Here is a 16,897-nt window from a genome sequence, read left to right as displayed (position 1 = left end):
CACATCTTCTCCATGGACTTCCCCCGTTGTTTTTGAAGTAAAACGATGCACTTGCCTAATTGAGCACATGAACTAATTCAACAAGATCCAGATCACTGGTCTTACAAGACCTTCAACACAGCCCATCTGCTTTTCCTGGCCTTTGGACTACACCACTTCTTTAAGTGCTTTTTCCTAAGTTCCACAACTAACATCTTTAACTGAAAGTAGACAGTATTAAAAAGTTGTATATTTAAAGTGTAAGATGAAAATACAGACACTTAAACCTACTTCAAAAATAAAGGAGAAGGGAGGGCGCACACTGCCTTCCTTGACAACGGAGCACCTTTACATGGAATCACTCAGTACCCTCCCTCCTAGCTCCAGAGAGGAAAAAAAATAAACACAGAGCAATAACAGATAGGAAGTTTGGTTGGGTTTCTTGGTTTGGTTTTAATTATTATTAAACTTTACTGCCTACCCTGAGCTTGGAGTAGTTTAAGAGTAGCCTCTGCTCTGGCTCTGGCTTCTCGTTGAGTTTTTGTTAAAAGCTTTCCCTCCTTCTTCAAACGCTCCTTCCTCTCTTTTTCCTTCTGTTTCTTTCTTTCTTTCCTCTCTTGCTCTAATCGTTCCTAGAGAAAAAAACATGCAGAAACTCTAAAGCATGCTTTACACAAAAGCTGCCCAAGCATATTCTTTTTACAAGAAACATATTAAGGATTAATTCACCAACTGCACCAGCAAGCAGACAGATTAAGGTTACCTCCTCTTTGCGTTTTGCTTCAAGTTCCTCCAATCGTCTTATGCGTTCTTCCTCCTCTCTTTTTGCTCTTTCCTCCTCCTCTTTCATTTTAGCCAAAGCTTCTTGCATGGCTTTAACTGTGGCTTTACTGGGACCCTTCTTCTTCTCTTTCTCTTTTTCTTCTTTCTCACCCTTCTTTTTTTTCTTGTCTTTTTTCTTTTTGTCCCCTTCATTGTCATCAGCTACAGAAAGAACAGGCATACATTCAAAGATCCCAGAAATTTCAAAGATACTCTAAGTACAATTTATATTTCAAATATGATAAATAACATCAAATGAGGAATATTTTCTCTGGCTTCTACATAAACATTTCATAATGAAAACAATAAAACTGTCTCAAGTCATGGCCTGAAGTCTTAAAGTATCAGAGTAAGTGAAGTGAAAAAAATACTCTTGCTATACAGAACTGTAATCATATACTGTAATGAGAATTCATCACCTGGCTTGTTTTCCCATGTACCTGAACAGACTACAGGCCAGAAAACACAGCCACCTGTGAGCCAACACAGAGGGGCAGACAAGGCTACCAAACATCCAGCATTCACAATTCAAAATAAACCAACAAACTATCATCACTGCCTGGCACCTCTCCGGCCTTGTAAAAACTGTGGTATTTAAATTACAGTTTTAGAAACTATATTACAAACCTTCTGTTCCTGCAGGAGTCTCTCCTTTTTCCCTAGGGCCAGGGATTGCTGTAGCTTCAGGAGAAGCCTTCTCTTCAGCTTTTTTTAGAGATTCCTTTGGCTTTGCTGGTTCTTTACCACCTTCTAGTTCTTCCTTCTCTTTCTGTTTCCTCAATTTGGCTTTTTCTTCTTCACGTTTTTTTCTTTCACGTTCTTTTTTTTCTGCCTTCTTCTGAGCCGCTGTTTTTAATTTGAATGAAGGTTCTTCTTCATCATCCCCACTTTCAGCAGCAGGAGCAGACTTTGGCTTTTGGTTTTTCTTTTGTCGTTTTCTAGACTGGGAGACCTCATCTGATTCATCACCACTCTCCCCTGTAGACACTCCTCCCCCACGCTCTTTGCTTTTCTTAATGTTAGTTTCATCTTCTGACAAATCGTGTTTTTTATTTGACTTCTGAGTTTTCCCTTTGCTTTTCTTAAGCTGTGTCTCATGATCATCATCATCACTGCCAGAAAGCATGTCTTGTTTTGCTTTCTGAGTTTTTTTAGATTTTTTATCTTCCACTTCCTCGCTGTCATAGTCATTTTCCAGATTGGCTTTTTTATTCTTTCCTTTCCTCTTTTTATCTTGTTTTGATAAGCTTTCTTCATTGTCATTTTCAACCTAGTAATTAAACAATTCAATAATCAGCCATGAAAAGTTACTTGCCCTCATGAGCTAAGAAGTAGCATTGAGATACATCACGAAAAACCTCTCTTATTGAGGACAAAGTTTGAAAGCAATAACTATTCCTGCTGAGTGTACCATACTTCAGCCCACAATTAAGATTTATTCTGACTGGCTTTGAATAATTATCAGCATGAAGACATGGCTTTTTTCATGATTGACTTTACTATGAAAATATTATCAAATATAACTAAAAGAACATGCTAGCTACATGTCTCACATTGGATCTCCAACTACACTGCAACACTAGAATTTCTCTGGGACAGAAGTGTCTCATAACTATTTCCTATTAAAAAGCCCACCTCCCTTTCAGTGTTCACCTTTCCTGTAGAAGGTTGTTCCCTGTCAACTTTCCCTCCTTGTGCCTCTATTGACAGTTCCTCCAGCTCCTTCAGGATATCATCTTCACTAGAATAAGAAAGAAGTTAGGGCATTTAAATAACTGAGTTTTTGGATAATGGAATAAGATCAGGCAGGTGGAAAAAACCCAAACTTACTCAAAATCTTGTTTCTTCTTCTCTTTTTTCTTTTTGCCTTTGGATTTCTGAGGCTCTTGATCCTTTGCAGCTCCTGCACCTTCTATCTCTGCAGCAAGGGCATCAATATCAATATCATCTTTTGCACTGAAATGAAGAAGGAAAGCAGGGATATCACTAGTTCAAACGTTGAATTTACACAAGTAGAAGCCATCTGAATAAAACAAATAAAAGTTTGAAAATGCAAAATCAATCACAAAACATATGCAATGCAGGAAAAAATACCCCACGTTTAACAAACGATTGTGCACTGTTACCTTATTCCACTCAGTAGGAAGTGAAGGAAAAACCTTCACACGTGTCATCTGCATGAAGGGAGGTGGAACAATAAAACACATTCAGTTCTTGCAACACCGACTTTAAAAGTTGAGCTGTGCAATTTGATATAACTTCTTGGAAGAATGTAACTAGACTGTTTGACTTTGTTCCTCCAAAAGATAAGTTGTTTGGCCCTTCAAATTACAGGTGTCATTGATAGAAAAGCAGCCACCACAATCGAAGTGTAAAAATGAAGCACAAACAGAAGAAATTTTGCAAATCACAGCCAGGGAATCCAACTAAGATATTTATCTGCTCCCTCAAACATCCTTTTGCAAACAAAAAAACGACTGTATTTTTATTAACCAAGTAAGTGGAAGTTCTTTACAACTTCCGACTCACAATAACAGTTGCCTATGCTTTGCCATCAGACTGAAAATTTTATTATCTCTCAAGAAAAGAAGTCACACAGAAGAACAGAGTTCAGCTCCAAGCCAGTCTTTAAAGCAGATCATAAAAAATACCAATGAAATTGGCAAGCAACCATTTGTACCACTTGCCTTAGTACTACCTCTCTGAGGCCTAAAGAAAGCCAAAAGAAGTTTTTGTCCAAACATTTTACCACCTGATCAGATTCAGAGTGCAATTATAAGACAGGAGACTTACTTATTCCCTGCTTCACACTTAAAGCTTCAGTATTCAGATCAAAACTGGTCTGATGCCACTTTTATCACAACTGGCAGTTTCAAAACCCGTTTAATCAACAAGCTGTTAATATTTAATTTAACTCCCTCTTAGATACCTGAGCAGAAAACTGCTGTTTTACAATGTCACTGTCTCACTTACTAGCATCCACTCAGGACAAATCAGCCAAAGGCTGGCCCACCAAATACCCAAAACTGTATCCAGAAAATAAGGGAAATTAATTTCTTCCAGATTCAGGACTTTCAAGACATCAGCAAATTCTAAACTATCAGACCTTCAGTCTTGCCAATTTATAAACTCAGAAGTTGAACCTTAATAAAGAAAACCAAGTATTTAATTATTCAGCTACAGATTCTAAAAATTCAGTAAGTCTTAGTTGCAGCTCTCTTTGCAAAAAGGAAAGGGCTGGATTCTTTTGCAAGTGAATGCTGACACTCACAAACATTTTATCCCACATACTGGGAATATGCAAGTCACCAAATACTGTCTGTATGTGACAACAGCACAACTAAGCAACAAAGTACTCCATTTATTTAAAGGCCAAGATCAATTATTTGTATTTTTAAGATCTTATATTTTCTTCTGGGTAGACTGAACAAACCAAATAAAAAGCAGCACAACAAAGTACCTCACTGTACAGCACCAGTATTGCCAGAGATACTCTTAGCCAGGAGAAGAAAAAACACACCTAAAATATACCTAGTAACACTCCCTCATGTGCTGACTTGATTTGTAATACATTTGTCGAAAGAAATGTATCTCTCAAATAGTAAATGCAAGATCTCTACAGTAATTCTCACCTCCCTCAAGAGAAAATACACATTTTGGCTGTTCTCACCCTAAGACGATTTGATGTTTCAGCAATTTAAGAGCTGTTTTTATAAGCAGTTTAACTGGCTGTATACCAGGGGTAACAGCTGAAATAAAGATGCCATTCACTTCTACACCTAGAATTAAAGTCCTAATGTCAGGCTAACTACACTATATCTAGGCCTACACATAGGCCCTCAAACTTGTTTTTGCATTAATTGCTGAATATCAAGTTTATTAAGCACACTTGCTTACCTCCTTTTCCTCTAGGAGTTAACTGAGGAGACTGAGTCATATCCAAGCTTGAAATAGTTTGAAAACACCAAAATACATGCTCTACTACTACTTCTTCCAAGCTCCCATTACTACAGGACCTTAATCATGTGGTTGTTTAGATACTAAAGCACCAGGCCTCTAAACAGCTCATATTTTACATGGGTATTATCAAGGTTGACTTTTCACAATGCATTTTAGCAGAAAGTTATGTCCAAACATAAAACACATCACATGGGTGTTTTGCTACAAGCAAAGATGTCTATGGTACCTCATGTTTTCCAGGGTACAGGCTTTAAGGGGGCAAGGGTTTATTTGCTGTTGATAACTCACTTCAAGTGAACTTTGAAGAAAACTTCTTTTTTGGGGGGGGGGGGGGGGGGAATCTCAAACACTGAAAAAAACTATTTGACAGACATTAAGCTTTAACACCCACAAACAAGGAGTTTGGGAATAATAATAAAGACTGTTCAGCTGTCACAATTGTGGCATCAATACAAAAACCTTTCCAAACTTGGCTTCCACTGCTTAGTTTCTGAAAAATTTTTCTGACCAAAAAAAAAAAAACCACCAACCAAAAAAACCAAACCAAACCAAAGAACCCTTCTATACTTTCCACTACACTTCCATTTACTAAGAAGTGACAGAGCAAGCTTCAAATATTTGAGCCTCAATGAAATAAGTGAATTTAAGGCTGTGTGCACTTATATATACAGCTACAACTCATGAGAACTGACAAGCAAGGATATTGGAATGTCAAGAAATTCAAACACTGGCTTACAGTACTACAAGTTTATTCCCATACTGACCTTGAATTTCCTTACCTTTTAAAACTCTAATAATATTCTACTAGTATTTCATAAGAAAGTTGAAAAGAAGATTAAGAAGATGCGCCCCCTAATCCTGGGGGATGACCTTATTCCTTCTTATAAGGAATCCACTACACTTAGATACCTAACAGGAGAGCTGCTTTCCTATGGGCTTTGTTAGATACACCATGGAACTTGTCCCTGTAAAGGCTTTTAAACAGTCCCCCAACACACATTTCAGAAACCCAAGCACTCTTTCAGGAACCTCCTTCTCCAAGATCTCCATTCAGCCTTTACTATGGTCCAAACCTAAGAGGGAACCTGAAAGGACCAGAATGAGAATTACTGTAGAGGTCTTGCATTTACTATTTGAGAGATGCATTTCTTTTGACAAATGTATTATAAATCAGAATGTTTTCAATTTTGACCTCCAACTGCTTGTGCATGAAGACTTTATAAACAGATTTCCCAGCCTCACTACCTTAGACCATTCAAGCTCATAATACTTTGCACTAAAAAAATAACCCCATATTTCCCCAACACAAGAGGCTCAAGGAGATATGGAAAGTGTTACAATGAAAACAAAGTGCTATTGCACTGCTGAGAAGGAGATACTTCCCTGATTTTCCTTTGTCTTTGTTTAGCAGGTGAAGCCTAAGCCACCCCTGTTATTCACATACTTTGATACCAGCCTCTATTTTTGCTGCTAGATATAAAAAGAGTTTTGATATTGCTAAAACAGCATTTCAATGCCTTAAATTACAGCACGAATTAAATGTGTGTACTTCACTCAAACCTAAACAAGCAGTTTTCAAAAAAATGGCTGCAGACATTTTTCCATGAAGGCCTGTGCCTAAGATAGGGCAAAACTCTACAGTGAGGAAAAACAAGTCACATTCATTAAAGGAGAGTGCAGTAATCAATAACAAGCACACAGAGATAACTACATTTCAGATATCAAACAAAATAATTTATTTAGAATTACATCACTAATCAAAAAGAAAAAGTGCTCAACATCTCCCCTACACAATTTCACTGCCTTTTGCCATTTAAGCAGGATTACGGTAATGTAAATCTTTAAAATAGCACATAGAAACATTTACACACTTTATACTGAAAAAATATTTACCTTAATGCCCTAGAAATTACATTAAGAAATCAACAGTTGCCCAAAAGGGTTTCTGTATGAGTTGTCTGCATAGACTAATGAAAACCCCTATTGCATGCAAAAAGCCACTTAAGGATGGATTCCTGAATATTCACTGTGTCACAAGTTAAATGCTGTGTTAACACAACATTCTGTACCAAACCAGGATCAAATATACCCAGACCATTTCAAGTAAGTGTTTGGAGATTTTTAAGACAGACATGGGCAACAGAGGATGTTCAGTAACATCTCTCAAACAAACAAAGCATAAAATCAGGCCAGTAAGAGAAAGTAATACCCAAAACAACCTAAGTTGCTCATGTTACATGTTAATCAAAAATCAACAACAAATAAAGCTACAAATCCAAATCCTGCCTATAAGAGAAAGTATGAAATTTCTTTCAGCGTGAAGACTAAAACAGCTACGAAATAAAAGAGCTGTCACCTACCACTGCTCAGTCAGATGTACAAAGACATCCAGTAGCTCTGCTATTTATAAGATCCCACACAGTTGCAAGCTATTGAGTCAGAAAAGTGAAAAAAAATCTTGTGACTGATAGATGCACAGTCTGCAGAAAAAAAAACCTCTGCTGTGTTTCTCTTGCTATTACATCAAGGAGACAGTATTTAAGACTAGAAACACAGTTTAAAAACAAACAATCCAACCCCTCAGCTATTATATCCCATCTACCCAAAAAATACTAAAAACACCTAAGGTGTTGGACTGATTTTATTTGAGGAGGTGTTTGGGTTTTTTTAAACATGAGAAACAAGCACAGTTTTGGATCAAGTTCTTTTTCTGATGCAATGGCCTGCAACAGCCAGAACCTAGAAATTCCCTGTAGAAGCCATCTGGAGACCAGAGTTGACCCTAACACAAGCTCTGATTTACAGATGCTGAAATTTATGTTAATCCTAGTTTCCACATGCTAGGGTTTACTTTAGTCTTTTACAGGCATGCTTTCCCATTTTGCTTAAAAAAACCCCTCACATAGTGAAGTTCATGGTTTCTAACACTTGATCACAATTAGCAAGATATATTTTTAAATTTTGAAGTTCCACCATTTCTTTCAGTCTACAGTATTAAAGGCATTCATCAGTGCATCACTCACCAGAAGAGAAGGTGCCATGCTCCAAATCAAGACTTAAACTTAAAATTTGCAAATAACACAAAAAAAAAAAAAAAATCAATGCTCCCTAATAAAGTATGTCAGAACAGTTACAAGTACATTTTAATTATTTATCACTTTTCTCTTCCATGGAAGGTTAAAAATTTACTTCAAGTACTGACATAGTTAACATATTCATCATTAAGGGATTTTCATAGTGTGAGCCCGTCATACTAAGGACTGCCTGCAATATAACCTCTGTAACACACAAATCTCAGCATGGAAATTTGAAATATTTCCTTGGCAGGAAAACAAAGCCAAATGCAGGAACACAGCTATTGAAATAAGAGTTAATAAGCTTTCATCATTTTTCTTTGCTCAGTGAACTTCTGCAGCTAAAATGCATAATTGCCCTTCCTTGCCAAACAAGCTCCTCCAGCTTTCCGTGCCGGTTCTAGTGAAGGAAAGCCAACTGACCAACAGCATTTCACAGACTCTCTAATAATAGACAAGCTCATTATATTGGCAAGACCACCAGCAAACGTGCATGTTTTCCTCCTATGCTTTCTTAAGCCCACACACAATTAGGACTTCCAGTACACTTGTTACAGTACCTACAACATATCCCCAAACACTGAGGAAAGCTTCATTATAAACAGGCACCGTGCAGCTACATGTGACAGAGATGGCATCCTGACTAGGCAGCAGTGAGATAAAGGGCAAAGAAAAACTACTAATCCATTCACGAACTGAAAGAGTGGAGCAATAGGATTATACAAAGGAGCTGAGTTGCCCTCATTCATATCAATTTGACTCTATTGAAATTAGGTAAATGGAACTGCAGAAATTAAATGGAAGAATTCAGCTTAAAATGAGACAAGCCCTAAACTACTGGAAATCCAACTTCCAGCTTTGCAAACAAAGTCAACAAGATAACACTGTCCTGCTGAAACCAAAACGAAAGTGTACACACAAACTAAAAGATTACAAGCACTTTTTGATCCATTGCACTGAGCGACACAAACACGATTACTTATGTTTGCTTTCATCTCACAGTTAACACGCTAACTCAAATCATGCTAAAAATCTTTTACTTAGGATTGGTTTTAAGCTGTCCTGTAAAGGTGAAGTTGAAACATAAGAAAATACTGTACAATTAAAAACAGACTGAAACAAAGAAACCAAACTTTGATGTGCGAGGGACAGAAGAGTCAGCAAGTTAACACAGCAAGAATGTTTCATCACTGCTGTGAACTCACTGCCCACACTCCTGCATAATCAGAAGGCTCGTTTTTGCTGAGGCAACCTTGAGATATTTCATCAGTTACATGACACCAGCTCTTCTAACCACCTTCAAAGGAACATCACTGTCATTAAGTCATTTTCTTTCGCTTAGGGGAAAAAAAAAAGTCCTTGACCTTCAAAAAGACTGAAGAGAAGCTGAATCATCTGTTTCCATGTGTTTGGTTTTGCAGTAGTTTTAGACCAAGTAAAACTAATACTTTTAGACAGATCTTTACCATTATCCCCCGAGAACACCTTACCCATCCTACATGTATGTGAGCTGTAAGGCCAGTAATAAGGATGCATTTCTAAATACAAGATTATTCCAAAACAAGCAAGTTACCAGTGCTGAATGACATACTTGTAGTTGTTTTCACCTGTAGTATTAGGATTGCTTGAAAGACAGAATGCCAGTTCAAGTTCTTCAAGAGCAACTGGTTTAAACTGTGCCAAAACACAAGCCACTTAGGAAGTGATTATTTAGTTGTTCAAAACCCCGCATCACCAACTTGTTCTTTAAGTGGGTTATGAAATGAAAAATGCAGGCATCTGCTGGCTCAGCAAGGCTATTCAAAACATGAAAACAAAACCCTGGCCTTTTTCTCATTTTGGCCTATCAAAGTACATCAACACTACAGCTTCTTTTTTGTTGTTTTTAACTTCACTGAAAACATTTAACTTACATATGACTGAGACAGTTTGAAATTCAGGAAAGAATGAACTGTGCTCCTTCCTCACCCCAGAAAGTGAAGGAGTGTCCATGTGAGCACCAGCTACGCAACCCACCACTGCTGCTGAGAGTGCTTAAAGAATAATAATAAAAATCACAACCCCAGAAACAGGGCACCTTCCTCTTGCCTTTTCCTCAAGCTATGGTGTAGGGGAGGGGAGAATTTACTTCCTTGCCCATTCCCAGCCACACTTTCCCTTCTCATCAGCTCAGGCAATCCTGTGGCCACAAGTTCTTGCAGAGAACCCTTTTTGGGCAGCAGATCAAAACACACACCTGATTAGTACTGTGGGCCCATAAGCACTGAATGCACTGCAATGGAAGCAGGTACAGCTGGCAGCTGGGGACAGTAAGAGTGACACCACAGGGTTTGAAATGTTCAACAGCTCAACTGGATTGAGTTTTATGTAGAACTACACCTTTGTGATTTTTCATAGATGAAGGAAGCTGGTGAAGCTACCTAATTACATGAGAGAGCAAGGAAGTAAAATCTGACTAAAAGGGTAATTGCTTTTCATTCAGGCTCCCAAGACAATGATTCCATTATTAATATTAAAGAGCCATGCCTTCTCTTTCAAGTTTGGCTGGGGAAAAAGAGTGGCATAACTATCAGTTAAGCAAAACCTTCTGAAAAAAAAGATAGAGAACTACATCTTTAACCCAAACAGATTCTAGAAAAATAAGAAGCCTCCTTTATATAACCCAGATTAATTAAAAAAACAAAAACCTAAACAAACAAAAACCCAAACAAAAACAAACAAACAAAAGGAAAAACCAAACCAACAATCAATCAGAAAAGAAGAAAAAAGGAAAGCATCACCAAAGGGAAAAAAAAAAAACAACCCACAGCACAACCTAAAATTCCCATTTAAATAAAGACACACAGCAAAACTTCAAGATAAAAAGCTTCTGTTGTGGGTAGTAGCTGGCAACATGGCTCTCTGGAATAAAGCAGCTCTTCAAGGTTCAGTTTATGTGTTTACATCTCAAGAGAATAAGATGACTAAAAGCATGGAATAAGAAACACTAAGTAAAAAACTAGCATTCAGTCTTCCCTGAAGAAGTTCTTTTGGGTTTTTTTTTGTTTGTTTAAGAAAAGTGCAAAGATAACAGAAACTACCACCAAGATCAGTGTTTCACAATTTCCACATCCTATACATCTCACTGTATAAAATCGAAATACATCACAAAAACACCACATCACAACTACACTTCACATTGCCGATAATCCTGAAGAGCAAACAATGCCCACCTACATTAACTATAATTAAAACCAATACTTCATCTTACAGCACGTATTTAAAGAAACATATTTCGGTGTTAAGATGCAGATTCATGTTTAACATTTCAGAACTATTGTAAAAAAAAGAAAAGAAGAAAACCCGAACTGACACACAGGAAGAATAGGTCATTGATGCTGCAAACACCAGGATCATCAAAAGACTTCTGTAAGGCACCAACTGCTTTCAGGCCAGAACACCCATCAGATCGTACTGCACTTTTTCAGCCAAGTTTAATGACTGAATTATGTGCACACATAATTTGTGTGCAGAAAAATTAATTCCTCTACCAGTCTTAAGGGACCATTTTTGTGGACAAGTCAGAGGGAAGAGGAAAAGGCATGTTATGCAAGCATTAAGAGTTAGTAAATTGGAGGCTGTGTCCAGAACTGTAACCGTCACTCCTAGGCAGCATCTAAGTGATGAACAGCACAGACCAAATGTACAGCGAAGCACGGAGTCAGAAAAACATGACAGCACAAATGCAATTAAAACCAGCAAAGGTTTGTAGAGCTTGTCTGGCTTGATGTTATGAGTGCCAACAACAACAGCAAACTTCAACTTGCCATACACCTCTATTCTGAGCAAGGCCTTCCAGAAGTCTTCAGAGACCTGAAACAACAGATTCTGCAATTCCTGACGGCTTGCAATGTACTGTTTTCATACTTTTCATAAACATTAGTTATATAGGAGATTTAGATGCCCCTATGAAGATAATAAAAAGAACAAAGATTTCCACAAGAAAAGCTGCTTCTTACAATCTCCTTAATGTAGTGCAGTGTTTTTTGGTTCATGCTGCCCTTACCACAGATATTTCAAGATCCTTATAGACTTTTTACAATGATGCTTTGGTTTAAAATAAAATCCAACAAGTAAATATAATTTTCTTATAAAAATGAAATGCCTGTGTTAAAAACTATAGGTTTGGGGGGAACTGAAATATACATTTGCATAGAACAGGACAATAAGTTTTGTAATGGCAAAGTTATTTTGCATTATTTTACTCCATCTTTCAGTACAAAATCTTCCATCTTCCAGATGAAATTGGCAAAACAGGGATTTCAAGGGTTTATTGGCTGTTCTCCTTGATGGAGCTGAAGAAAGCTTTGCTTGTGGAAATATTTTTGAGAAGGAGATAACTTACAATGACATTCTGGTGTACAGAATGTTTCCAACTACGTTCTAGCCTTCACAGAACTTCCCTACACAACATTGAGAAGATTTTACTTAACACATTTATAGAAAAGGAACCAAACAGACTGACTAGCAGACAATACCAGGGATTTCATTTGTAGAACAGAAAGCAATACACAGCATCAGTAAGAGAGACCACTGTAAATCTTATTTTAGTAGCAGTGTTCGCTCTTGGCTGCAGAATCACAGCAGTACCTGTAACTTCTAAAGCAATAAGCATGAATGATCAGAGTGGAATGCCTAGGCAACAGGTCACATTATTAAAGGGCAGAAAAATAAACACACCTAAATACTACCTACTGGAAGCTAAGGAAAACTATTAAGAGAAAAGGAAGATGACTTAAAGCTAGGAGATGAGGAAAAAACACATTAAAAGCTAACACAATCAAAGGGAAAGACCCATATTCTAGGCAACCAATAATCTGTAACATAGAGTACATAGCACACTCACTAGGAAACCTACAGCAGCAATTTGAGGCTCAGATTCAAAGCAGAGTTCCGTAGTTCATAACAGCCTTTCTTCACACACATTAAAAAAAATATCCTAACTAAATTCCAAAAAAAGGATAGAACCTTGACATACCTTCTGCTGTTACAACCATATCAAAGAACAAAAGCATAACACTACTCCCAGAAGGAGCTAGACTATACATCAGAACACCTGCTCTTCAATTAGGAAAGCTTGAAAACTCAGATACCTCATATTTTTATTGAAATATTTGCTATGAAGTTTCATTGGAAAGTGAGTCATCACCACAAACACAAAAATTTCAAAGAGGAAACAATTAAAGCAACTTCCCTATGGTTTAGGAGCTATTTTGACCCAAGACACTCTCCACCTTTACAAAGCATCTAACACACCACAAAGAGACCATATATCTGACCATTCTAGATAAACATGTTCTTCACTGGCAGATGCACAGCAATCAAGCAGCAAGAGTCACTTAGAGAGTTCCAGAGCAGTGTAACAGAGGTGCTGGTATAGTATGAACAGATTTGTAGTGTTCAGGTAGCAATCTGTATTCAACAGTCTACCGTCTTGCATTTTCGTTCTTTTCCTCCTCACTACAGCTATCATCTCACTCAGGATCTTGTTATAGAAACAGGGTATAAGTACATAGGGACAAAATTCATCCTCACCCTCATTTCCCAGCACACTTCCCAGACATACATTAATACCCATCGGTATGACCGCTACCATACTCAGCGGAAACAGGGGAGGAAACTCTACTACAGAAGTCAAAGCTATGGGGATGAGGGGAGAAAAGCAGAGTAAAGATTACTTGTACCTTACATAATTTGTCTCAGTGTGTCAAGCAGAAAATCTCCTTCCTGTCACCACATCAATTCCTAAACAAATATTCACAGCACAAACATAACCACCTGCATCTTCCCACATGCTTCCTCTGCACTACAAGTTGTGTCCATAAGCTGCCACATGCTTTGGGTGCTGCAGCCAAAAAGGGATATAAGGGATTGTACCTGTAACGTAGCTGTTGGGAAAGAAGAGAGGAAAAGGAAGAAATAAATAGCACAGCACTATATGGCACAGAACTGAAGATGCAGCAAGCAAATCCAACTAGAAGCCTTTGATTACACATTGCCATTCCTCTCTCACGTTACCAGAAATGGAAGGGAGACTGATGGAGGATTTTGGAACTCCAAATTCAAGCCACAGATGCAAACATGCAGTGTATCCCCTCTCTCAGGAGAACTTGACATTCACAAGGATGTCACCTAGAACCAAGACCACCAGAAAAAAAAAAAGCAAAACAGAAGTTACCTCTGCAGGTAACACCTATTCCAAAACACCACTGGCCTTCCCGGTCCATCCTCACTCCCTGCTATAAAACACACCCGTCTAACCACCCTGTCCTCCTTTCTCAAACACATGCCTGTTTGTATTCTTCTTCCATATCATCCCTCTCACTGCCATACAACTGTGTAGCCCTGTGACAGTACTGCCCCTGCTAGGAGCAACTCCTAAGCTCAGTACCACATTTGCAAGACCTCGGGACTAAAGCCTGTCAAGACTTACTTTGGCTGAACTTCTGACCTGCCTGCAACTGTTCCTTGATTTAGCTGTGACAGCAATTTCTCTAACTAACCAGGTGCCTATGCCTAATTGATTCTACTTTTGTTTACCTGGGCATGCTGCAACCATAGTTTCATGCAGAATCAGTGACTAACAGTCACTGCACAGCATGACATATTCACAACTCCACGACAATAATGTAGAGAAATACAGGCCTGGTATAAGTAGTGGCCTTGAGAAGGGAAGAGACAGGACACAACAGAGCACAGGCATGGGATAAACAGAGATGGCTTCTACAGACTCAGCACAGGACACCCCACAACTGGAGAGACGCTGGCTAAAAGAAACGCAGACCTGAACAAAATCGGTTTTAGGGGTAACAAACAAGAAAGAAATAGTCTTTAATACACAGTCCCTTTCACTTATTTGGATGTACTGTGGAGCTAGCCAATAGAGGTAGCTAACCATAGAGCTTCATGGAATAATCAGTGAAGAGCAAAGTCACATTAGCAAGCATATAAAAACGATCTCAAGTGGATCCTAGAGAGAGGGGGATGAAACCACAACCATGAGCAATCACACGCTTCTGGTGAAGGACACCTGATGCTGACAGCTCTCTGCAGCAGCTCACCACCACCACGATGAAACCACTGACCTTAGGACTTGGCAACAGGGAGCACAACTACTGTAACAGCACTGCTGTTCTTTTTTTTTTTTTTTGCAACATTTAAATCTGAAGTAATAATCATTAGGCTCTCAAGACTTCAACTGTTCTAATAAGAAATTCTTGACCTTTCCTTTAAGGTATGCTTCCACTTTTAGACACAAACGACATCTTGTGTGTAGCACCCCAGAGAGGCCTGCGCTCAGTAATTTACACAGAGAAATATGCGCAGGGATACACAGAGAGAACAAAGTATCCAGCAGGCACCAAGACTCTCAAAGTGTTCCCTACACACCAGCCGCCACCCCTGAAACGGCCCGAGAAGCAGAGTTTCAGTACCCGAAGGCTTTTCCACACATCTGGCATCTACCACACTGCATACAAAGACAAGCACTAGGTCTCCTTTCCTTTAGAGCACAAACATCCAACCCTTCCCTCCTCTTTCTCAAGTCACACTCAACTCACCGTCTTGCCAGAGATTCTCCCAAGATATTCCTGTGTAACACAGCCCGCGAAACAAGTCAATAACACCAGACACTAAAAAGCGACACACATGGCACGGCAACGGGCATCAGGAAAAACGGTCAGATAAGGAAAATACCTCACTGAGAAAACATTCATTACCCAGAAAGGACCGGAGAAACTGAAACAGTTTATACCCTAACCTGATACAGAGTATCAGACTTAAGTAAGCATCAATACATACCTAAATACTAAGAAGTTCGCCGAGATGAAATATTTTGTGAAACAGCTGTCATAGGGAGAACTTCCAGAGGAGAAACACTTAATGGCTCAAGGAAAAAACGGTGTAGTTTCTAGTTCATACACGTTTCGAGAGATCAGTTTTCATTTAACTACCTGTCACTATTAAAAACTAAAAACACTCTCTAGACTGACTGTTTCTTTGTACTATTGCTTATAGTGATAAATAAAAATACATTCTCTCCTGCTAGTGTATATATACACACTGTCATTCGGTCAGCATTCCATATGGTTAATACAGCTGCCTTTATAGGAAACTCTTACACACAAAAAAAGTTAACAGATGAGGCATTGCCCACGACGATATGAACATAACGACAGAGGCGACTCTCTTAACCTCCAACCACTAAAATATCCAGCATCTGCATTTATTAAACAAGCATACGAAACATGTAGGTATCAGTCTCACAGCACGATTTACAGCACCAATACCCAGTAAGAGACAAAAAATAATTAAGGAACCCACATTTGAATCACTTCAATTGCACTAAGCAGCTATTTTTCAGCTGGAAATCAAGCCGCCTGCCCCTTCACGGACAAACACACGCACGGCCGGGCCGAGCCAGGCCTGGCGCGCCCCGCCTGCGATGAGGCCGCGAGCCCCGGCCGGGCCCGGCGCCTGACTCAGCGCCGTATGGGCCGTGTCACGCCGCCGCGGGCAGCCCGGCGAGGGGGTCCCTGCGGCGGAACGGGGGAGCGAGAGGGGGTTTCCCTGTAACCCTCACCTCTCCTCGCTCCGGTTCTTCTGCTTCTTGCCCATGGCGGCGGCACCGGCGCGCACGACCCCTCAACGCTGACCGCGCGCCGCCCCGCGCGCCGCCCCGCGCATATGGCACCGCCGCGCGCCGCGCACGCGCCCGCCCCGCCCCCGGCCCCGGCCCCGCCCCGCCCCGCCCGCTCCCGGCCGCGCCGCGGGCCTCCGCGCGCTAGCGCCCCCCGCCGGCCGGAGGGGGAACGGGCCGAGCGCCGGCTGCTCTCGAGCGCTCCAGCGATCGACCGGCTTTGTGAAACCGGCTTTGCTCGCCGCAGTCTGCACCTCGGGCAGCCCCCGGAAAATGTCTAAGTGGCGCCCCGGATCTTGTAGTTTCCCTCCTGGTCCTCAGGCAGCCCCGGAAAATGTCTAAATTATGCCCCCAATCTGTAGTTTCCATCCAGCCCTCCTGCCTT

At 39.8% G+C, this 16,897-nt stretch overlaps 1 protein-coding gene across 2 annotated transcripts in view; it reads right to left on the bottom strand.

Moving 5' to 3' along the window:
- EIF5B (eukaryotic translation initiation factor 5B) overlaps positions 1 to 16,588 on the bottom strand; it is a 38,288-nt gene extending 21,700 nt beyond the window's left edge. For both annotated transcript variants that reach the window (XM_082278247.1, XM_082278248.1), the window contains exons 1-6: positions 16,456 to 16,588; positions 2,632 to 2,757; positions 2,455 to 2,542; positions 1,429 to 2,071; positions 743 to 963; positions 461 to 611 (exon numbers count right to left, since the gene is read on the bottom strand). In XM_082278247.1, coding sequence (XP_082134373.1) covers positions 461 to 611; positions 743 to 963; positions 1,429 to 2,071; positions 2,455 to 2,542; positions 2,632 to 2,757; positions 16,456 to 16,490 — 1,264 coding nt within the window. In that variant the 5' untranslated portion in view covers positions 16,491 to 16,588. The remainder of the gene's footprint in view (positions 1 to 460; positions 612 to 742; positions 964 to 1,428; positions 2,072 to 2,454; positions 2,543 to 2,631; positions 2,758 to 16,455) is intronic.
- Between the last annotated feature and the right edge of the window lie 309 nt (positions 16,589 to 16,897).

Source organism: Coloeus monedula (genome assembly GCF_965178545.1).
Source record: "Coloeus monedula genome assembly, chromosome: 3".
NCBI classification, from domain to species: domain Eukaryota; kingdom Metazoa; phylum Chordata; class Aves; order Passeriformes; family Corvidae; genus Coloeus; species Coloeus monedula.
Note: the sequence above shows the minus strand (reverse complement) of the source record. Positions and strands in the feature narration are given on the sequence as shown.